The 19,321-nt window shown below is 41.3% G+C and overlaps 1 protein-coding gene across 1 annotated transcript; it reads right to left on the bottom strand.

Moving 5' to 3' along the window:
• Positions 1–1,168: 1,168 nt before the first annotated feature.
• Positions 1,169–16,678, bottom strand: LOC129753040 (peroxidase skpo-1-like). Its single transcript, XM_055748834.1, has 6 exons — positions 16,612–16,678; positions 14,847–15,273; positions 1,906–2,944; positions 1,653–1,844; positions 1,401–1,590; positions 1,169–1,335 (listed from the first exon to the last, which is right to left on the bottom strand). The coding sequence occupies exons 1-6, from the start codon at positions 16,676–16,678 to the stop codon at positions 1,169–1,171; spliced, it is 2,082 nt and encodes a 693-aa protein (XP_055604809.1).
• Between the last annotated feature and the right edge of the window lie 2,643 nt (positions 16,679–19,321).

Raw genomic sequence — 19,321 nt, 5'->3', positions numbered from 1 at the left:
GTCAGCTTACCTGGCTGGGCAAGGGTCAAAACATTCCAAGTTCCAATTCTAGTCCGTGTTTTCATGCTAAAAGTCGTTGCCAAAGTTCCAATTCGGTTATTTCTTCTCTCAGTTTCCGTAACAATACAAGATATCAGGAGCAGTAGGTTGTTAGCTTAAAGTCCCTATCCCGCGATGGGGCTACCATCTTGGACTTAGCTGGCGGGAGCCGCATTTCATAAATTCAGCCGCTCGCTGCGAGACAGACGCTGCTTGAGCCGCCCCGGACCTGGAGAACAGACGATCGGTTGTTGTTGCACGCCGCCCCTGACCTGGGGAACAGACGCGTGCGGCCACCTTCTCAGTCTGCATGCGACCAAAGCATCCACCGGGGTTGGGTACCCGATCTCCGCTTAGGTTACTCGCATCCCAGCCGGTACCACGGGGAGGTAGAGATAGGAGTTGTGAATAAGAGGTGATATGACCACTATGGGGTCTCGTGTTGCACATTATCCACCGTTTACCAGCCATAAGTAAATGAAAGTTCCATAGAGAAAACATATTTTTGTTGAACTCTTAGCAAGTTAGCAAGTAAATTCTTCAAAGGATGTTCTATGGTGCACTCAACAGGAAGGTTGGAATGTTGAAAAAAAAGGGTAAACCATGCCTTAGGTGCCAAGGTCGGGTACGTTTACCCTATACACGGATGCTGGAATACCTGTAAGTAAACTAGCCCACTTGATTGACTCGTTCTTCCAAAATACACCTACATCATCACACGCAATACATTCACTCCATAACAGTTCATACGAAGCCATGGGGTCCGGGTATTTTGTACGCGCTACATTGGAGATTTGTCGAACCTAATAATCTAAGAATGCATGTAAGCACATACTTAGACAGAAAGTGCACCCATGGTGGATTACCAACATACAACATACATACAAAACCTCCTCTTATTTTATATTTGGAAAACAATAGGTATGTTTATAATTTTTTTTCCGTGATATCTTTAAAATTAAAAGAACCAGAAGGACATCAGAAAAACAGTCATATTCAGAAACTTTTAATGACGGAACTAAGCTGCATAATCCAAGGCTGTAACCGAAATGTTCTTATAGGTACTCAACAATCTCATGATTTTATATGGCGGAATAGGCATCATCATCTATGTCAACTGGTAGCAGATTTAAAGTTGACAGAACAAATGTGTATTTTTTTCTATGTTGAAACGAAGCGTCGATGCCGCAACAGTTGCTGATTGCGTACCAAACGGATGAAGTGGGATGTCCTTCATATCGCCAAACAGGGCCAACAAAGTTTTCAGGTCGATCATTGATATTAGCTGTTTGGTTCCTATATTTAAAAAAAGAATGTATGAAGATAATTCGAACCAAACCGCCAAAAAGTGTTGAGTTTACCCTCTGTATAAAACGGATTCCACTCGTAGAAGAAACGATCACTGCACTTCAGCAGCTTAAACGCCTGACAAGTTGAAGCCGCAACCATGGTTGGTAAATTAGATCCTCTCGGAGTTCGGTTTTCAAAAATAGAAAACAGTACATCCAAATCCATCGGTGATTCGTAATGTTTTTTGAAAACCTTGATAATCTGCGTGGGCAAAGACATTTAGTTAGATTTTACAATATTTCAAGTTGTTTTAATATACTTACATTTTGATCGAAAATATCGGTAAGATCATCGAAGTACCGATAGCATTTTTGGTTGTTTCTTCCAATGATAGAGTCTAGATAGTGTTTGTAGGACAGCAATGGGCACAATCCGGCATCTCGACCGCGCTCCAGATCCAAACACGGCAAACAGTGCCCATCTTTACCATCTTTAGAGTAAAATGTGTTCGTAATCTAATCGAATAAAAAAATTAGAAAGAATTTGATAGATAAGAACTCAATTATTCCAACGAACCGAATCCGCCAGCCCCGATTCGACGATAGAATCATTGAACATTCCCTTAAGAATGCTAACACAATCGAAGTTCTCATAGTTCTCAAAGAACAAGTACAGTGGTTGGGAATCACCCTCAGCTATCGTCAGGTTTTCCGGAATCCATATGTGCTGGAATCGACCGGGTCCATTCACATAAACTGTTGAAACGCTGGACTCCAAATGAGGATCATATTCACACTTGAAGTCACATCTTTTGTGGAATTCCGGTCCAAACAGTTTAGGAATCAGCTCCTCGTAGATTATTTTTTGGTAAACACCGATTACTAGTGTTCTACATTTTTCTACAACGAATCTATCATCATCGGTACTACACGATTTAGCGTGATCGATACAGTAGTTATGGAACCTTGAAAACAGGGCAGCTATACTCAAAAATTGCACAGTTATCACTCGCATGTGAGACGTAAATTTAGCCGCTCCACAGGTCTCCAAAACCAATTTACCCTCACTATCGTACTCTCCGGAACCATAAACCGACGAAAGGTCTAGATAGCTGGATGCTCCATTTCTCTTAGTCGAATACTTCAAATGGCACTGGTCATTGGCATTCTCGATTGGGCTGAAATTAAGGCATTCCACATTTCGAGGGCCATAATGCGAATCCTCCGCCGGAACCTTCAATGGAGCAACCATCGGCGAAATGAATCGACTTATTCCACTGCCATCGGAACGGCACCCTCGGAAGCCTTCGGTGAAATTTCGCGCTCTTTTCATCATTCGACCCACCATATCTGAATTGACGAATTCGCTAAAGAATACACTGAACATGTTCAATGTATCGGGTGCGGTGTCAGTTGCTGGAGGTTTCTCGTTCATCGCCTTTTGGATTTCGGCTATAACCATGCGATTGTTAGGCAGTCTGCGACCGGAAACACTCCGGCGAGGTTTGTTCACAAAGTCATCAAAACAGGGAGCTATTTCGTGCTTCAGAGGGTTGCCAGCTTTGCCCCAGGTCGGATGTTGGATGTTGTTACAAACACCATCGTAGGTTCGATATCTGGAATAGGAATGCAACGAAAATAGGAAGTTTATAAGTATTTTTTGATAAATTTCACAATCGAATCGGTATTTTTTCAAAGCAATCGATTTGAGTTTTATTGAAATTAAATCAACACATCAACACAATTCTCTGATAGTTTTTCTCAATGCATCAGCCTTTCGACTTTGAATAACCAAAACTTCGGCTCTATTTCTTCGTTCTGGCTTAAAATTTCAGCTAGTGTATGGTCAGGAATCTAACTACAACACTAGATCATCTGTAAATATAAAAAGCAATTTCTGTATGTTTGTTTGTTTATTTGTCCTCTATAGACTCAGCAGTCTTAGGCGCTAGAGGTCTGAAATATGGCATGGATACTCATTAGGACCAGGAATGATGAAAAACGTTTTCAGATTTTAGGATGACCCCTTCTGAAGGGGGTCGTCCATACAAGACAAATATTGTTTTCGCAATATTGACGTTACTTTTTGTCGGATTGTGTTGAAAATTTGCACATGAATGTTTTGAAACACGAGCAATCGATTAGAGGTGTCAAATTTTGTGTAAGGGGTCAGTCAAAGGGGTCGTCCGTATTAACTGTTCGCTGTTTTTGCGATATTGCCGTTATTATACATCGTATTTAGATGAAAATTGGTACACGATAGTTTGGAATGACGTGCAATCGATTTAAGGTATCAAATTCAGTGTAAAGAGCCGGCAAAAGGGGTCGTTCATATCAACTTTCCGATATCTTAGTGATATTGACGTTTTTAACATCGGATTGGGATGAAAATTTGCACATATTAATAATTAGAGATAAACAATTGATTTCACTTATCCAAATTACAAACAGGGGTTGGCCAAAGGGGTTGTCCATATTAACTATTCACTGTTAATGAGATATTGTCGTTATCATACATCGGATTCAGATGAAAGTTGGTACACAAGAGTTCTGAGGGACGAGCAATGGATTTCAGGTATTAAATTCAGTGTAAGAGGCCGGCAAAAGGGGTCGTCCGTATTAACCTTTCAATATTTTTGCAATATCGTCGTTATTTCACATCGGATTGGGATGAAAATTTGCAAATGTTATGCCAGGGGTCGACGAAAGGGGTCGTCCATATTAATTATGTATTCACTTTTTTTAGCAATATTGACGTTATTATGTAATGGATTGCTTTGAAAATTTGCACACGGGAGTTTTGAGGGAAGGGCAATCGATTTCGGATATCAAAGATTGTATAAGAGGCCATCGAAAGGGGTGTAACTTTTTGGCAATAATTACGTTGTCATGCAACGATCGAGTCGAAATTTATACACGAAGTTTTTTTGGCACGGTCAATTGATTCCTGATTTCAAATTTAGTAGCAGACGACAGAAAAAGTGATCGTACAATATTTTTGAAAGTATTACTTAGTAATGAATTCGGAAGTGCATCTGGAAAATGCTTGGATATTGACTTTCATACAAACTGTTCATGACATATTACATGCATACATATTAAAACAGTTGAAATTATGAACGGGCAAATGATTATTGCCGCGATTTTGAACCTCTCAGCCAAGCAAAATCGTACTATCTGCAGTCCAGTGCAATCCGGACACGAAAAACGGCAATCCGGATGTGAAGAACCGAATGAAGAAATCCAGAAGGGAGAACAAAATGACAGCTGCATGTAAACATTGCGCTCGTTCTCACGTACACCTACGTATGGAATAACTCGAAACCCGAAACTTGCTTTTTTATTCTGACGGTTCCAGAGCCAAATCCGGAATCAAAAAAAAATACGCCATTTGTTATAATATCCAGCTTATAGTGTAATTTTGTAACAACACTATGCAGGCTTGAATGGATCACTAAAAAAAGCTTATTTTCCAAGAGGAGTCGCCTTTATCGCACAGAGCTGTCAAACCTAATAGAGAATTCGTTTTCGTGTGGTGGTGCACCGGGGCACTACCGGTAGTGCACTTTTTGCTGTTTTCATGCTCGTTTTCAGGATGAGTAGTCCACTGGTAGTGCACCATAAAGTGGACGGTGGAACACTCTGAAAATATTCGGTGTTGCTTGCGCTCTCACCAATACTATCATGAATTTTGACAGCACATGCTTCCCGATGTAAACAAATATCAGCTGGTTGGTTTATTTCTATACCGTATAAATTGCGTTCGAGCTGTTTATTTTTTCTCTTTATTATCCCGAAGAACGGAAACTTGTTCCGGATTCAATACCAGTGCCGTTTCCAACAGAGGCGGAGAATTTCACCTGGATGGCACGTTCCAAAGCAAAAAACGCTTCCAAGAAGAAATGTGCCCAGAAGGCTTGCTGCAATCGGTTCCAGGCGATGCCGAAAAAGAGCAGCAAATCCGAGTGCAAAAAGGCCAACCCAAAGATCTGGTGGTATCGTCCAAATCGAAAAGTTTTCTTGTTCGGGAGGGTCCTATAAGTTGGTCTCCACAACAAGAAGCGTTCAGCTGCATCGAAGCTACTCTGCTTCGAGCCAGCTTCGAGCTGTACCTTAAGGTGACGATGCTCGGTTGCGCCAAGTCCCGGATTCCCACCCGTAGCCCTTCAAAAACGGTAGTTCGAGACTACACCCGCATTGGGAGCTTGAATTTCGTTCGTTTCGGTCTGTTAGCAAAATTTTCTCCTCCGACAAAATACCGGAACTTTCAAGCTGGGGTAATTGTAGTCTAGCAGCAGCAAACATAGACCGCCCAGAATCAGCCGGTATTGCAGTTATCATCAGAGCCAGAGGCGAATCTACCAAGCAAAATAAATCTGAAATCTTCACAATTCAACATAATATATAAATTCATGCTAAAATTTTCATATTATTCAAAAGATAATGATCAACTAAAGTAAATTTCATTTCAATTTTCGAATTCAAACGAAAACAAATACCACCTGTAATGGATTTTTGACAGCTCGATTCATGCTCGTTTTCAGCATGGATGGTGCAACACTTTCGGGTGGTGAAAACAAATACGGTATAAGGTTCATAGTATTTAGCAGAGAACTCACAAAAATTAAACAAAACATGGCGATGTGTTGCACTATGGGAGACCACGCGGGCAAAAATTAGAAAAAAAAATTCAAAGTTCGGCTGACTTTATCCAAGTTTTTCGTGGATATTCTAACAAGTTCTGACGAGTTTAGTTCCGATCTAGAGATTTGGAGCTTTTTGAGAATTATGCCACTGTCAGGTTTTTGGACCTATCCTCTATGAAAGGTACATATCAAACAAGCAGATCGGCTTTTCAGGTCCCCCCATTTTGAAACTAGGCACCGTAATAAGCTACCTATACTAACCTAACTTTTCAAACGTGTTTTTTACAAATAAGAGCTGGCTAGAAGTGTTTAAGAAATGAAAGGGTAGCCACTGAAAGTATGTATAATAATCTCCCGTAGTGCGTTACAATAGTTACCATAGTTATTTTAGGAATTGTTTTATTTTCATAATAAACAATAATGAGCGCAAGGATAGGCATGAAGTAAACATGAGAGGTGGTCGTTTAGCCTGATGGCGAACGTGTCTGACATATAAGCCAGAGGTCCAGGGATCAGAACCCACCACCCTAATCTAGATTAATGAAATTTTTTAAGTCTTCGGACTTAAACGGACTTAAAAATGAACACGAATACCACGAAATGTAACAATGTAATGAAATTTTTAAACTCTACTGAGTATAAATGAATGCAAAATATAATATCTCTACGGAGTATAAAGAGATTGTTAACTCTACGGAGTATAAACAGATAAGGCTGGTCATATAGTCTCAGTAACTGGACCATAATGGGAGTTAGTCGATTGGGCTTGGGCCAGATCACGCTCCACTTGGTCTAACCACCTTGCTCGTTGCGCCACCGCACATCTTGTTCCTACCGTATTCGTAGCGAACACATGTTTTGCAGGACAGTCGTACGGCATTCTCGCAACATGTCCCGCCCAGCGTATCCGGTCAGCCTTCACCTACTTCTGAATACTGGGTTCGCCGTATAGTCGCGCGAGCTCGTGGTTCATCCTTCGCCTCCACACTCCGTTCTCCTGTACGCCGCCAAAGATGATTCTTAACACTCGTCGCTCGAATACTCCGAGTGTACGCAGGTCCTCCTAGAGCAATATCCATGTCTCGTGCACGCAGAGTACAACCGGTCTAATAAGCGTCATATACAGGTTACACTTCGTGCGAGGGCTAAGTCTTCTCGACCGCAGTTACTTGTGGAGTCCATAGTAGGCACGACTTCCGCTGATAATTCGCCTCCGGATCTCACGGCTGGTGTCATTGTCTGCGGTCACCAGTGAGCCGAGATAGACAAAGTCTTCAACTATCTCCAGCTCGTCGCCGTCGATCGTGACCTTGTTATTACTGTACAAGCGGGTTGGTCAGTCTCGGATCCGCAGGCCAGCATGTACTTCGTCTTGGACGTATTAATCATCAACCCAATCCTTCCTGCTTCGCGTTTCAGATTGCGGTAGATCTTCTCCACCGCCGCAGATGATCTGCCGACTATATCAATGTCATCGGCAAAGCATTAAAGTTGACTGGATCTGTTTAAAATCGTGCCCCGCATTTCGCCCACCGCTCGTCGAATAACACCTTCTAGCGCCACGTTGAACATCATGCAGGATAGACCATCACCTTGTCGAAGCCCTTTGCACGATTCGAATGAACTCGACAATTCACCCGAAATCCGCACACAGCATTGCGTTCCATCCGTCGTCGCCTTGATCAGTCTGATCAGCTTCCCGGAAAAGCCGTTCTCGTCCATGATTTTCCATAGCTCGTTACGGTCGATCGTGTCGTATGCGGCTTTGAAGTCGATGAATAGATGGTGCGTAGGGACTTGGTGTTCCCGGCATTTTTGGAGGATTTGCCGTAATGTGAATATCTGGTCCGTCGTTGACCGTCCCTCCATGAAGCCGGCCTGATGACTTCCCACGAATCTGTTTGCTTGTGGCGTTAGGCGGCGGAGTAGGATTCGCGACAACACTTTGTAGGCGGCATTGAGGACAGTGATCGCTCGGTAGTTCAAACAGTCCAATTTGTCGCCCTTTTTGTAGATGGGGCATATTACCCCCTCCTTCCACTCCTCCGGTAGCTGTTCTATGTCCCAGATCCGGACTATCAACCGGTGTAGGCAATCGGCCAACTTGTCCGGGCCCATTTTGATGAGTTCAGCTGCGATGCCATCCTTCCCAGCCGACTTGTTTCTATTCAGCTGGCGAATGGCTTCCTTAACCTAACTCATCGTTGGGAGTGGCTCCTCTACGTTGTTGGCTACGCCGGCGATGTACCTTCCCCACCGTCTTGATCTCCTGCAAGTGCGCCGTTCAGGTGTTCATCGAAGTGCTGCTTCCACCTTTTGATCACCCCACGGATGCCCCCGTCCTTATCCTGGCACATTTCGGCTTGAGGCACGAAGCCTTTGCGGGATGCGTTGAGCTTCTGATAGAACTTTCGTGTTTCTTGGGAACGATGCAGCTGCTCCTCCTCCTCCAGGCGGCGCTTTTTCTCCTGGAAAATTCAGACTCGCTGCCTCTTCCGCTGTCGGCGATTTTCCACATTTCGACGGGTGCCTCTTTGCACTACTGCCGCCCGCGCGGCATTCTCTTCGTCCATCACCCTCCTACACTCCTCGTCGAACCAGGCGTTCCGTCGAGTTCGCTCCACATAACCCACATAACCCCCCCTCTCCGCAGCACTGTTGATGGCTGTCTTGATGGTTTACCAACAGTCCTCGAGAGGGGCTTCGTCAAGCTCGCCCTCTGCCAGCAGCGCTGCTTCGACCGATTGCGCGTAGTCTGCCGCGACCTCAGGTTGCTTCAGTCGTGCGATATTTAACCGAGGCGGGCGCCGGTTTCGCGTGTTGTTCACTACGGAGAGTTTTGGGCGCATCTTCACCATCACCAGATAGTGATCTGACTCGATGTTGGCGGCTCGACAGGATCTGACGTCGATGATGTCCTAGAAGTGCCGGCTGTCAATCAAAACGTGGTCGATCTGTGATTGCGTTTGGTACGGTGATCTCCAGGTGTACTTGTGTGGGAGACGGTGCTAGAAAAATGTACTACGTACGGCCATTCGTTTGCAGGCGGCGAAATCAATAAGTCTAAGGCCGTTTTCGTTGGTCAGCTGGTGCGCACTGAACCTTCCAATTGTCGGTTTGAATTCCTCCTCCTGGCCGACCTGAGCGTTAAAATCCCCGATGACGATCTTGATATCATGTTTTAGGCAACGGTCGTATTCACGCTCCAGCTGCGCGTAAAATTCGTCTTTGTCGTCACCGGTACTTCCGAGGTGAGGGCTGTGCACGTAGATGATGCTGATGTTGGAGAACCGGCCCTTGATTCTCAACCGGCACATTCGTGAGCCACCACCCGATCACGCGCTTTTGCATCTTTCCCATCACTATAAAAGCTGTTCCAAGCTCGTGTGTGTTGCAGCAGCCCTGGTATATGGCACGACCATCTGGGTACGTTAGTACCGTGGAGCCCTTTCAGCATACCTCCTGCAGCGCTACGATGTCGAATTTGCGGCTCTTCAATTCGTTGGAGAGCACGTGAGTACTGCCCGCAAAATTTTGAGATCGGCAGTTCCATGTTCCAAGTTTCCAATCGCTAGTGCCTTTTTGTCGCGTGGGTCTTTGCCGATTTCCATCCAAAATTTGTTGTTCGTTGTTCGTTGCTTATGTTTTTTGTAGTCACGGGCTCGCAAGGCCCGCAGCTAACCCCACCATCTCGCAGGAGGACCGTCGTGATGTTGCTGTTTTGGGTCCCGATCACCACCAGGACGTTGTTGCACTTCGCACGCCGCCCCTGACATGGAGAACAGACGCGTACGAAGCCCCTAAACTCAGTTTGCATGCGACCAAAGCATCCACCGGGGTTGGGTACCCGATCTCCGCTAAGGTTGCTCGCACTCCAGCTAGCACCACGGGGAGGTAGAGAATCGGAGTTGCAGACAAGAGGTGATATGACCACTACCCGAAGGTTGGGTGTATGCGGTCCCGAGTTGCACATTGGCTATTGTTCACTAGCCTTCACTAGCTCAACAAAGTAAAAATTATCAGATCGAGCATTTCTATGTCCGTGCTCGTCTGAGTGAATCAAGAACTAGTGCCAAAAACGATGTGATTCTCTACTAAGCATTCCAGAAATTTTACAGCACGTTTCCGGGCCTTGCAATTCCTGAAGATGTTTTCGAAAAAATTGGCGAAAACCGAACATTCAATTTCAAATTACCAATTACAAAAAACGAGCAGTATCCGGACAAATCTGAGCAAAAAATTTCATTATTCGAACAAAATCAAGGAAAAGATAGGAATAAATTACTTTAAACTTTATTTTTTCTCCGAAGCACATCATATTGTGTTCAATGCTTCTCAAACAAATTTCGAATAAATTTTGATGAAAAAAGTTCTAAGTTCTAATTGATTGATCAAAATAAGAAACAAAAATTGTTCAATTTAGAATCAATATCATTAATATGAAGGTAAAGGTTTTTTTTTGTTTCGATTATAGTCGTTTTAACATCTTTATGTCATTCGTGACTAATATCAACGATGCAGTTGGCGGATAGTCATTGAAAAACTTATTTGGAACAACTGGGATCGATGTTTACTCTTGGGCTTGAATTCACGGACATCGGCTCAGGAAGCAACTGACTTGCCAACTGAGATATATCACAAGCCCGAGGGTAAAGGTATAATTGGACACTTGTGTTCGAAAAATAAACCTTTGAATATATTTATCTAGCTTTATTTCAATACCTGAATGTCAGTTCTAAAACCTGACCATTTTTTTATATTATAATTAATAATCTTTTTCATTCCGTTGAAGTAATTCAAACGGTTTTTTTTTTTTGTTTAACATTTAAGGAGTAAAAAACTGATGACTGGTCATTGTCATTTGAATTTATTTAAATTTTTTTAATAATTTCATGTCACCCTAACCTAGGGTTGCCATTTTTTTTTGCCATCCATCCCACAAAAGCGGGACAAGTCCCGCTTCTTTGTTGAATGTCCCGCTTTTTTTTCTTGGAAAACTTTTACAAAGTTAACTGAGTAACACTGGAAATAATGAATTTTTAGTCTCAATTTTAATTCTGTGATGAACAAAATATCTTTCAAATACTTTTTTTTCTCAAAATAAGTAACATGTTTCATAGTTTATTTTAGACAATACCGAATTACTCTACACTACTCTACAGCTTTTAGCATTACAGTTAGATTCTTATTCAGTTCAGTGTTCTTGGAGCACGTTCAACCAAATTTATAAAGAAAATATTGTTTGTGTTGCTTTCAAATAATTATAGATTAGAGAATTATACAGAACTATTTATTTTCCGGAGTCTTTAAATCGCCTTAAATTATAAACCACCTTTTTCGATTCGATTGTTCAAAGTATATAACGATGGAATATTTCTTGAGTTTTCAAACTTTTAAACAAATTATTAAACAAATTAATTTTTATACAAATTACACAAAGGTTTTTACACGGTATCAAATCCACCGTTTACATGTACGACTTGAAATATTTTCTTTCAAATAACGTGTTAATTCGTGAGAACAGTGGAAAATAACGGTGCATATGGCAAAAAAAATATGTAAACAGAAGTCATGTAAGGAAAATAGAACAAAATCAATCCGCGTTAAAAAAACCTTAGTGTACTTTTTATGAACAACTTTGGCTGAGGAGGGGGGGGGGTAAAAGAGACAATTGCCCCGGGCCCCCGGCTCAGGCCCCCTCCCCCAGGGAAAAAATAGTTTTAACATTACTTTAATCGTACTACTACAAGTCCATGGAAAGAAGTCAGAACTAGAAAATCTGGATGCAAACTTGAAATATAAAAACTAAAGAGCCCCGTGAAATAATATCTAGATTAGTTTTTGTCTTAAAAAGTTATTGGGCCCCTAGAGTAAGCAGTGAAGGAGCTCTCCCACATTTTGCGAGCTGAGAATATCAAAATCTTATGGACAAAACCGAATTCGAGAAAAAAATTAAGAAAAATATGAGGCAAAACACCTCAAATTTTCATTTTTTTATCGAAACATATCAGTTACGATATTCTGTACAGAACAGCTAAAATAAAGAAAAAAAAAACATCTCCCCATTTTCATTACATTCAAACGTCTTGCACAACAATAATGTTTGTTATTACGTTAAGTTTCCAAGTTATGGTTTACTGCACTAAAATAGTAGCTAAATAATTTTGCTTTATGATGAACATCTCAGAATTTTACCCGGGCAGTATCCGGGTTAATACCGCGTATTATAATAACTTTCACCTTTTTATCATTATTTTTGAAATTTTCATTGGTTTATAAATTCTAAACCCTTTTCCTTCCCTTTTTTTGAAAGTAAAATATTTAAAAAAAAATGCAATCGACAGTACAGGGTTTCTTTATTAAATTTCCATCCCAAATTCTGTCTTAGACTTGAAATTTGTATTGGAATATTTTCAACTGATTCAACCAAAATTTTATCATCTACTGAAGTGAATATCCTGAATTCAGTGTATCATTTTCCGAATGATCATACCCAAATTATCATAAAAACGATCTGATAGTTGAGTTGCTAGTATCATTGAGTGATTTTCTTAATATGAATATTTCTATGATCTTAATCTTATCTTTTTCCAGATTCAATTCATAGGGGTTTTCAAGTTTTGTGTTGTTTCTTCAGTTACTGAGGTTCAGTTGCATCATTTTTCTGAATTTTGAAAATTCAGGATCTTTGTTTAAGGTACTAAACTCATATGGATTCCTTATCTGATTTTTTTGCAATGATAACTGATTCTGTGTTTTAAACATTTAATCTTTATTTTTTTTTTTCAACCGATCATTTTTGCACTAATACCCCCTTGGCTTTGAGGGCATCGAATGAGACTTTCGTCACATTTAGAATAACAATTTGATAGAAAAAAAATTTATCTGATGAGAATCATATTCAAAAACATCTCAATAAAAGATTTTTTTGTGTTTCAAAGAAATTGAATTGAAATTAACACTTGGTGCAATTTCTGCTAGTGCTCTGATTGTTACTTTGTATCTTTTTTTTATAAATTCAATTCATATTTTGTTTCTCAAAACTTGATTTGAAATTATGATTTAGATTTGAAACAATGAACTTTGGTTCTGAATATAACGTGATATAAAGTTTTGAATTCTTAAACTCTAATATCTGTATCTCTATGGAATGTGGCTTTAATTATTTTGTTAATTTTTTTTTAATATTGTTTTCTTTGTTTCAAATCTTCATGATACTTCCTAATTGTCACTTGGTAAATATTTCTCGAATATGCAAATCAAAAGATCAATGATGATATGAAAATCATTTATAATATCTATCCGGTCATTTTTTTTAAATAAGAGAATTTTAGTTGGTGATAAGGGTTTTAAAAAAATTATGATTAAATTTTGCATTTTTCAGCTTAAATCAAAGTTTTCATTTCTAAGAAATTTCTCAACTCTTCCCCAATGTTTGCACGTGATTGATTACCAATTTTTATTTGAAAATACCAGAAACTATGTTCTACGCAGACAACATGGCTATTTGAAAATAGTATACTGCACTCATCTCCAGTTTTTTTACACGTTTGAAAGGTCTTGTATTGTCTAGGTAGCATTTGAAAAAAAATCAAATTATAGGGGCCCCCCCGACAAAAATAGCCCCGGGCCTCCCGATGGCTTATTCCGGCCCTGCTGATGGTATACGTTTAAGTTTGGCTTAAGCATAAGTTAAGCTTTTTTAAGAGTTTCTCAAATGTCCCGCTTTTTTCGGCTGTGTCCCGCTTTTTCCCGAAATGTCCCGCATTTTTTTGAAAGTATCTGGCAAGCCTACCCTAACCTGATTCTGATATAGTACCTTCATTTGTTCAAAATAATAGGGTTTTATTTCAAAATGCCAGGTAGCAGATTTGTATCTCTCTTGATTCATTGAGACTGGGACTAGATCTTTACAAATTGAGAATGAACGGTTAAAAATATAAACTTAAAATTGATACTTGAAGTGCTTGAAGGTTAGATTACAAATTCTGTAATTTGAATCCCGATTTAAAGTTTAACTTCCTTTGAAACAATTACGATTTTTAGGTTTCTATTCCGCGCTCATAAAATAGACATAAATTAAACTCACAATGGAAAGTTAGATTCAGAATACAGTCTTCGCATTCAGAATTCAGTTTCAGGAACAAATGGCATGTTCTTAAAAGCGGAAAACAAAAATAGTACTAACAGGATTTAAAATAATTTATTCTAGAATGATATCTAATTTTATCATGCTATTTTTGAAGAAAAATTCTCAAATATTTAATAAGAATCGGTAGGCTCCACACTTTATTATTGATCCAATTGACTATTCGGGGAGATAATGATTTTTCTAATATTATATTTAATTTTTCATCGAATAGCAAAGAGAACATTTATAATAGATTGCTTAATTTAAGTATAATCTTGAATTTCAATTATTTAAAGAGAGCTAGGAAACTTTGCTTAAAAAACATAAATTTCTTACATTAATTTACATACGTATGGAAAATTCAGTTGAAACCCGTCCAAACACACAAGGGATTTTTTTTTGCTGAAGTTTATCTTGAATGGAATAAAATAGATGTTAATTCACATAAAGCGTATTTCATATAATGCACACATTTGCAGACACGAATGCCACAGGGTAAAGTGGTAAAGTATCGTAAATAAAAAAAAATATATTGCACAACTGATGAGAACAAATACGCTGATAGATGACAATTTCAAATGCCACTGCTTAGAGAATCTTCAAAACCAGCAGAACTTGAAAATGGCTCATTTACAAAAAAAATACCTTATTTGGTAGTCTCAATAAACAAACTTTTTTCTTAACTTTGATCCATTTTTCGAGACTTTTTAGCTCAGTGCTTATTTAAGATTCATTACTTACGGATAATCTGCTTTGCATTTGTAGGTTTTCGCACTCTGGCATTCCTTCAGGTCCAAAGTGTTATTTTGTTTGTAACAGTTTCCTTCCAGAAGTTTTCGCACTGCACATTTATCATGATTGGCCAAATACCTCAGCAGAATTTCCGTGGTCATAGTATTTATCGCACCAGCTTCCTCATCTGCATTCATCTCCAGCGTAAAGAACATATCAAAATCATACTCTTTTTCGTCAATCAGATAACACTTTTTATGCGCCAAGGCGGATTGCGCTTCAAATAAACTGCACGCTTCTTCCTGGGCGTAATGTTCCAATCCACGCCAATCGCGTACATTTGGACACTGAGCTCCCCGGCTGCAGGGCACAGGAATTCCGCACTGATGGTGATAATTTTCGTAAAGTCTAGGAACTTCCGGAAACTCAACGATATCTAAAATTTTCGAAATTTATTTAAAAAAAAATCCAAACAACTCCACACGCACCACAAATTTGTTTTACCAATAGCATTCACAACACTGAATAGCAGCAACACCAGATTTAATCTATTCTTCATTTTCGTTCCCCAGGTGGGTGTTACAACTGAAACCAATCATTAACTACTATCCACGAATATAAGCATCTCAGCTGACTGTTATATAAAGACTTTCTAGAGCCATGTTGACTAAGCACGTTCTAAGCTCGAAGTGTGCGGCTGCGTTTTTGTCTTAGGCGGTCTGTTGAAAAACAAGATTCTCGGTAGGTGAGTTTACGGAAGTGTGGCAGTAGATGGTATGTGACAATTCCACGTGCTGAAACCGTTTTTCTGCATTCTGAGAATCTCTGCGTGAATGCAGCAATACAGTTATACTTTTATACGTGAACAGTAAACCGTCATTGATAGAGTTACGGTGAAGTCTTTTTTAGATAAACATTGTTCAAACTAATAATGAGTTTAAGAAATGATTGCCAACAAACAACTCTTAAGTCGTCACGTGAAACGTAACACACCGACAAAAGATACCGGATGATTGATTTTTACGAGAAAAAATAGTGTATTGATACGTTGAATGAATATCGAATTTTCATGGTACTCATGGTACTTCATGGTAGGCCGTTTTCAAGGTTAAGGTTGTCACGCCCGCCATCGTAGCTCGTTATGCTTCAATACAATCACTGAATACAGGAGTTAGATGGTTAAACACTTAATAGAGGTCGCTGATCTGTAGGTTTTCAGTTCGTAGATCGACAGTTAGACAGTACATTATCAGGCCGTAGGTCTTCAGGCAGCATTACGTCTATTCGTAGTTTTTCGGGTTGTAGTAGGCCAGGCCGTAGGAATTAGACCCCAAGGACGTCGGACTCGTAGGACGTCAGACCCGTAGAACGTTGGACCCGTAGGACGTCAGACCCGTAGAACGTTGGACCCGTAGGACGTCAAATCCATATTAACCCATATTAGGACGTCAGAACCGCAGAAAATCAGACCTGCAGGACATCAGACCCGTAGGACGTCAGACCTGTAGGACGTTAGAACCGCAGGAAGTCAAGCCCGCAGGACATCAGACGCGCAGGACGTTGGCCCCTTAGGACGTCAGACTCGTAGAACGTTGAACCAGTAGGACGTCAGACCCGTAGGATATCAGACCCGCAGGACGCCAGACCCGAAGGACGTCAGACCCGTAGGACGCCAGACCCTTAGAACGTCAGAACCGTAGGACGTCGGACCCGCAACACGTCAGACCCATAGGACATCAAAACTGTAAAACGTTTGACCAGTATTACGTCAGACCTGTAAGACGTTTGACCCGTATTACGTCAGACCCATAGGACGTCAGATCGTAAGACGTTTGACCCATATTACGTCAGACGCGTAGAAAGTCAGACCCGCAGGGCGTCAGAACCGTTAGATCCGTAGGACGTCAAACCCGTAGGACGTCAGACTCGTAAGACTTTTGACCAGTATTACGTCAGACCCATAGGACGTCAGATCGTAAGACGTTTGACCCATATCACGTCAGACGCGTTGAACGTCAGACCCGTAGGACGTCAGACCCGTAGGACGTGAGACCCGTAGGACGTCGGACCCGTTACATGTCAGACACATAGGACGTCAGACCTGTGAGACGTTTGACCCGTATTACGTCAGACTCGTAGGACGTCAGACCCGTAAGACGTCAGACTCGTAAGACGTTTGACCCGTATTACGTCAGACCCATAGGACGTCAGATAGTGAGACCCGTCAGACCCGTAGGATGTCTGACCCGTAGGACGTGAGACCCGTAGGACGTCTAACCCGTAGGCGTCAGACCCGTAGGACGTCGGACCCGTAACATGTCAGACACGTAGGACGTAAGACCTGTGAGACGTTTCACCCGTATTACGTCAGACTCGTAGGACGTCAGCCCCTTAAGACGTCCGACTCGTAAGACGTTTGACTAATAGGACCCATAGGACGTCAGATCGTAAGACCCGTCAGACCCGTAGGACGTCAGACCCGTAGGACGTGAGACCCGTAGGACGTCTAACCCGTAGGCCGTCGGACCCGTAACACGCCAGACACGTAGGACGTCAGACCTGTAAGACGTTTGACCCGTATTACGTCAGACTCGTAGGACGTCAGACCCGTAAAACATCAGCCCGTAGGACGTCAGACCTGTAAGACGTTTGACCTGTATTACGTCAGACCCATAGGACGTCTGACCCGTAAGACATCAGATCCGTAAGATGTCAGACCTGTAAGACGTTTGACCCGTAGGATGTCAGATCCGTAGGACGTCAGATTCGTAGGACGTTGGACCTGAAGGACGTCAGACCTGTAGGACGTCAGACTCGTAAGACGTTTGACCAGTATTACTTCCGACCCGCAGAACGTTAGACCCGTAGGACGTCAGACCCGTAGGACGCCAGACCCGTAGGACGCCAGACCTGTAGGACGTCAGATTTGTAGGACGTCTGATTCGTAGGACGTTTGATCCGTAGGACGTCAGACCCGTAGGCGTCAGACCCTTAGAACGTCGGAACAGACGGACGTCAGACCGTATTTCGTCAGACCCGTAGGATGCCAGAACTGAAGAAAGTCAGACCCGCAGGACATCAGACCAGTAAGACATTAGGCCCGTAGAGAGCTAGACCCGCAGGACTTTAGACCCGTAGGACGTCAGAACCGCAGGATGTCAGACTCGCAGGAGGTCAAGCCGCAGGGCGTCGGGTCATCAGACTTTTTGTAGATGTTAAGCAAATTTTAAATTTTAGTATACTGAAGATCACCATGAAAATAAAATAGCATATCTTAATTTATTCAAATTTAACTATTGTGCAAAATTTGATGTAAGATAATATTTAGAAATAGAAACATTCCATTTTCAACTCAAGAAATTGAATTTAAAAGAAAGTTTCAATCATAAAAACTTCAATGTTACAAAACAAACCAAAAGTTAACCCCTCCAAAAGAATTAGAGTCACATCATGTTTCAAATAAGCTTGCCAAATTCACTGGTTTTACCCGGACTCCGAATATTTGAAACAAAGTAAAATTCTGAGATTCAAATGAACAAAACCGTACTCTAGTAATTACTTCAAACCATTTTAGTTTTTGAAGCAACTGGTTTGAACGAGATGAGAGCTGCCAATAAAAAATTTTGCATCAGAACATCTCTCTCGAGGTGATTTTTGTCTATATTTTTAAATCCATTCGTTTTTTTTTATCTTCGGAACAGCGATTTCTTTAGATATTACTAAATAACGGTTCCGTGGAAAGCATCGGACAAGATTTTTCCGTTCGCCACCATTACGGACAGATTGTAACGAATTCGTTTGACTGAATCAGCTCAATAAAACTCAATGAAGTAACGCGAAATCCCTCAATCCCAGCAACATATTTCCCCACGAATCAACCAGTTATGATTTTCGACGCCGCCCGTAGCCACACATCATGAATCTGAATCAGAGCTCAGGCAGGACAGCAGCATACCTCCTACTACTAGAGGACGCCTTCGTCACAGATTTGTCGGTTGGAGCTGGCGTTTTGCAAAACAGTCACGAAATTGATTGGAAAGCACCAGCTTCAATACTTTGGCTAACAGAGTGTCAACAACACGCCTCGCCGATTTTCGTTCTATACAGAACATTTGAGCTCATCGAAATCAATTATTCCGAACGTGCCACGGGTAGTTATATGAAAAGTGATATCTTGGAAGCTGCTATAGAACGGTATTGAAACTCTTGAGCAACTATACCGAACTGCCGGCAGGTAGATTGGAAATAGGCACGGTATCAGGTACGCTAGATAATCTGACTTGAACCAGTCTTCTCACGTTCGCTTTTCTTCGGCAGATGGAGTCACAGTTATCCATGCAGATAAATAGTTACCGAACTGAATGGTCCGATCCGATAGATCGTTCCCGCAGTGTCAGTTCTTAAAATTAAAATGTTTCACTCGAAACACAGATTCCTGCTCCCAACTTTACTACCTACTCGGTAAAAGTTAGGATGACAGAGCT

The sequence above is a fragment of the Uranotaenia lowii genome, chromosome 3, assembly GCF_029784155.1.
Source record: "Uranotaenia lowii strain MFRU-FL chromosome 3, ASM2978415v1, whole genome shotgun sequence".
Taxonomy (NCBI): Eukaryota; Metazoa; Arthropoda; class Insecta; order Diptera; family Culicidae; genus Uranotaenia; species Uranotaenia lowii.
Note: the sequence above shows the minus strand (reverse complement) of the source record. Positions and strands in the feature narration are given on the sequence as shown.

Coding starts and splice junctions, on each gene's coding strand:
- LOC129753040 (XM_055748834.1), bottom strand. CDS start 16,678: ATGGGTCAAACGTCTTACGATCTGACGTCCTATGGGTCTGACGTAATA. Junction 2,945..14,846: donor AAATGCAAAGCAGATTATCC/GTAAGTAATGAA, acceptor TTCCTATTCCAG/ATATCGAACCTACGATGGTG. Junction 1,336..1,400: donor GAATCCGTTTTATACAGAGG/GTAAACTCAACA, acceptor TTTTAAATATAG/GAACCAAACAGCTAATATCA.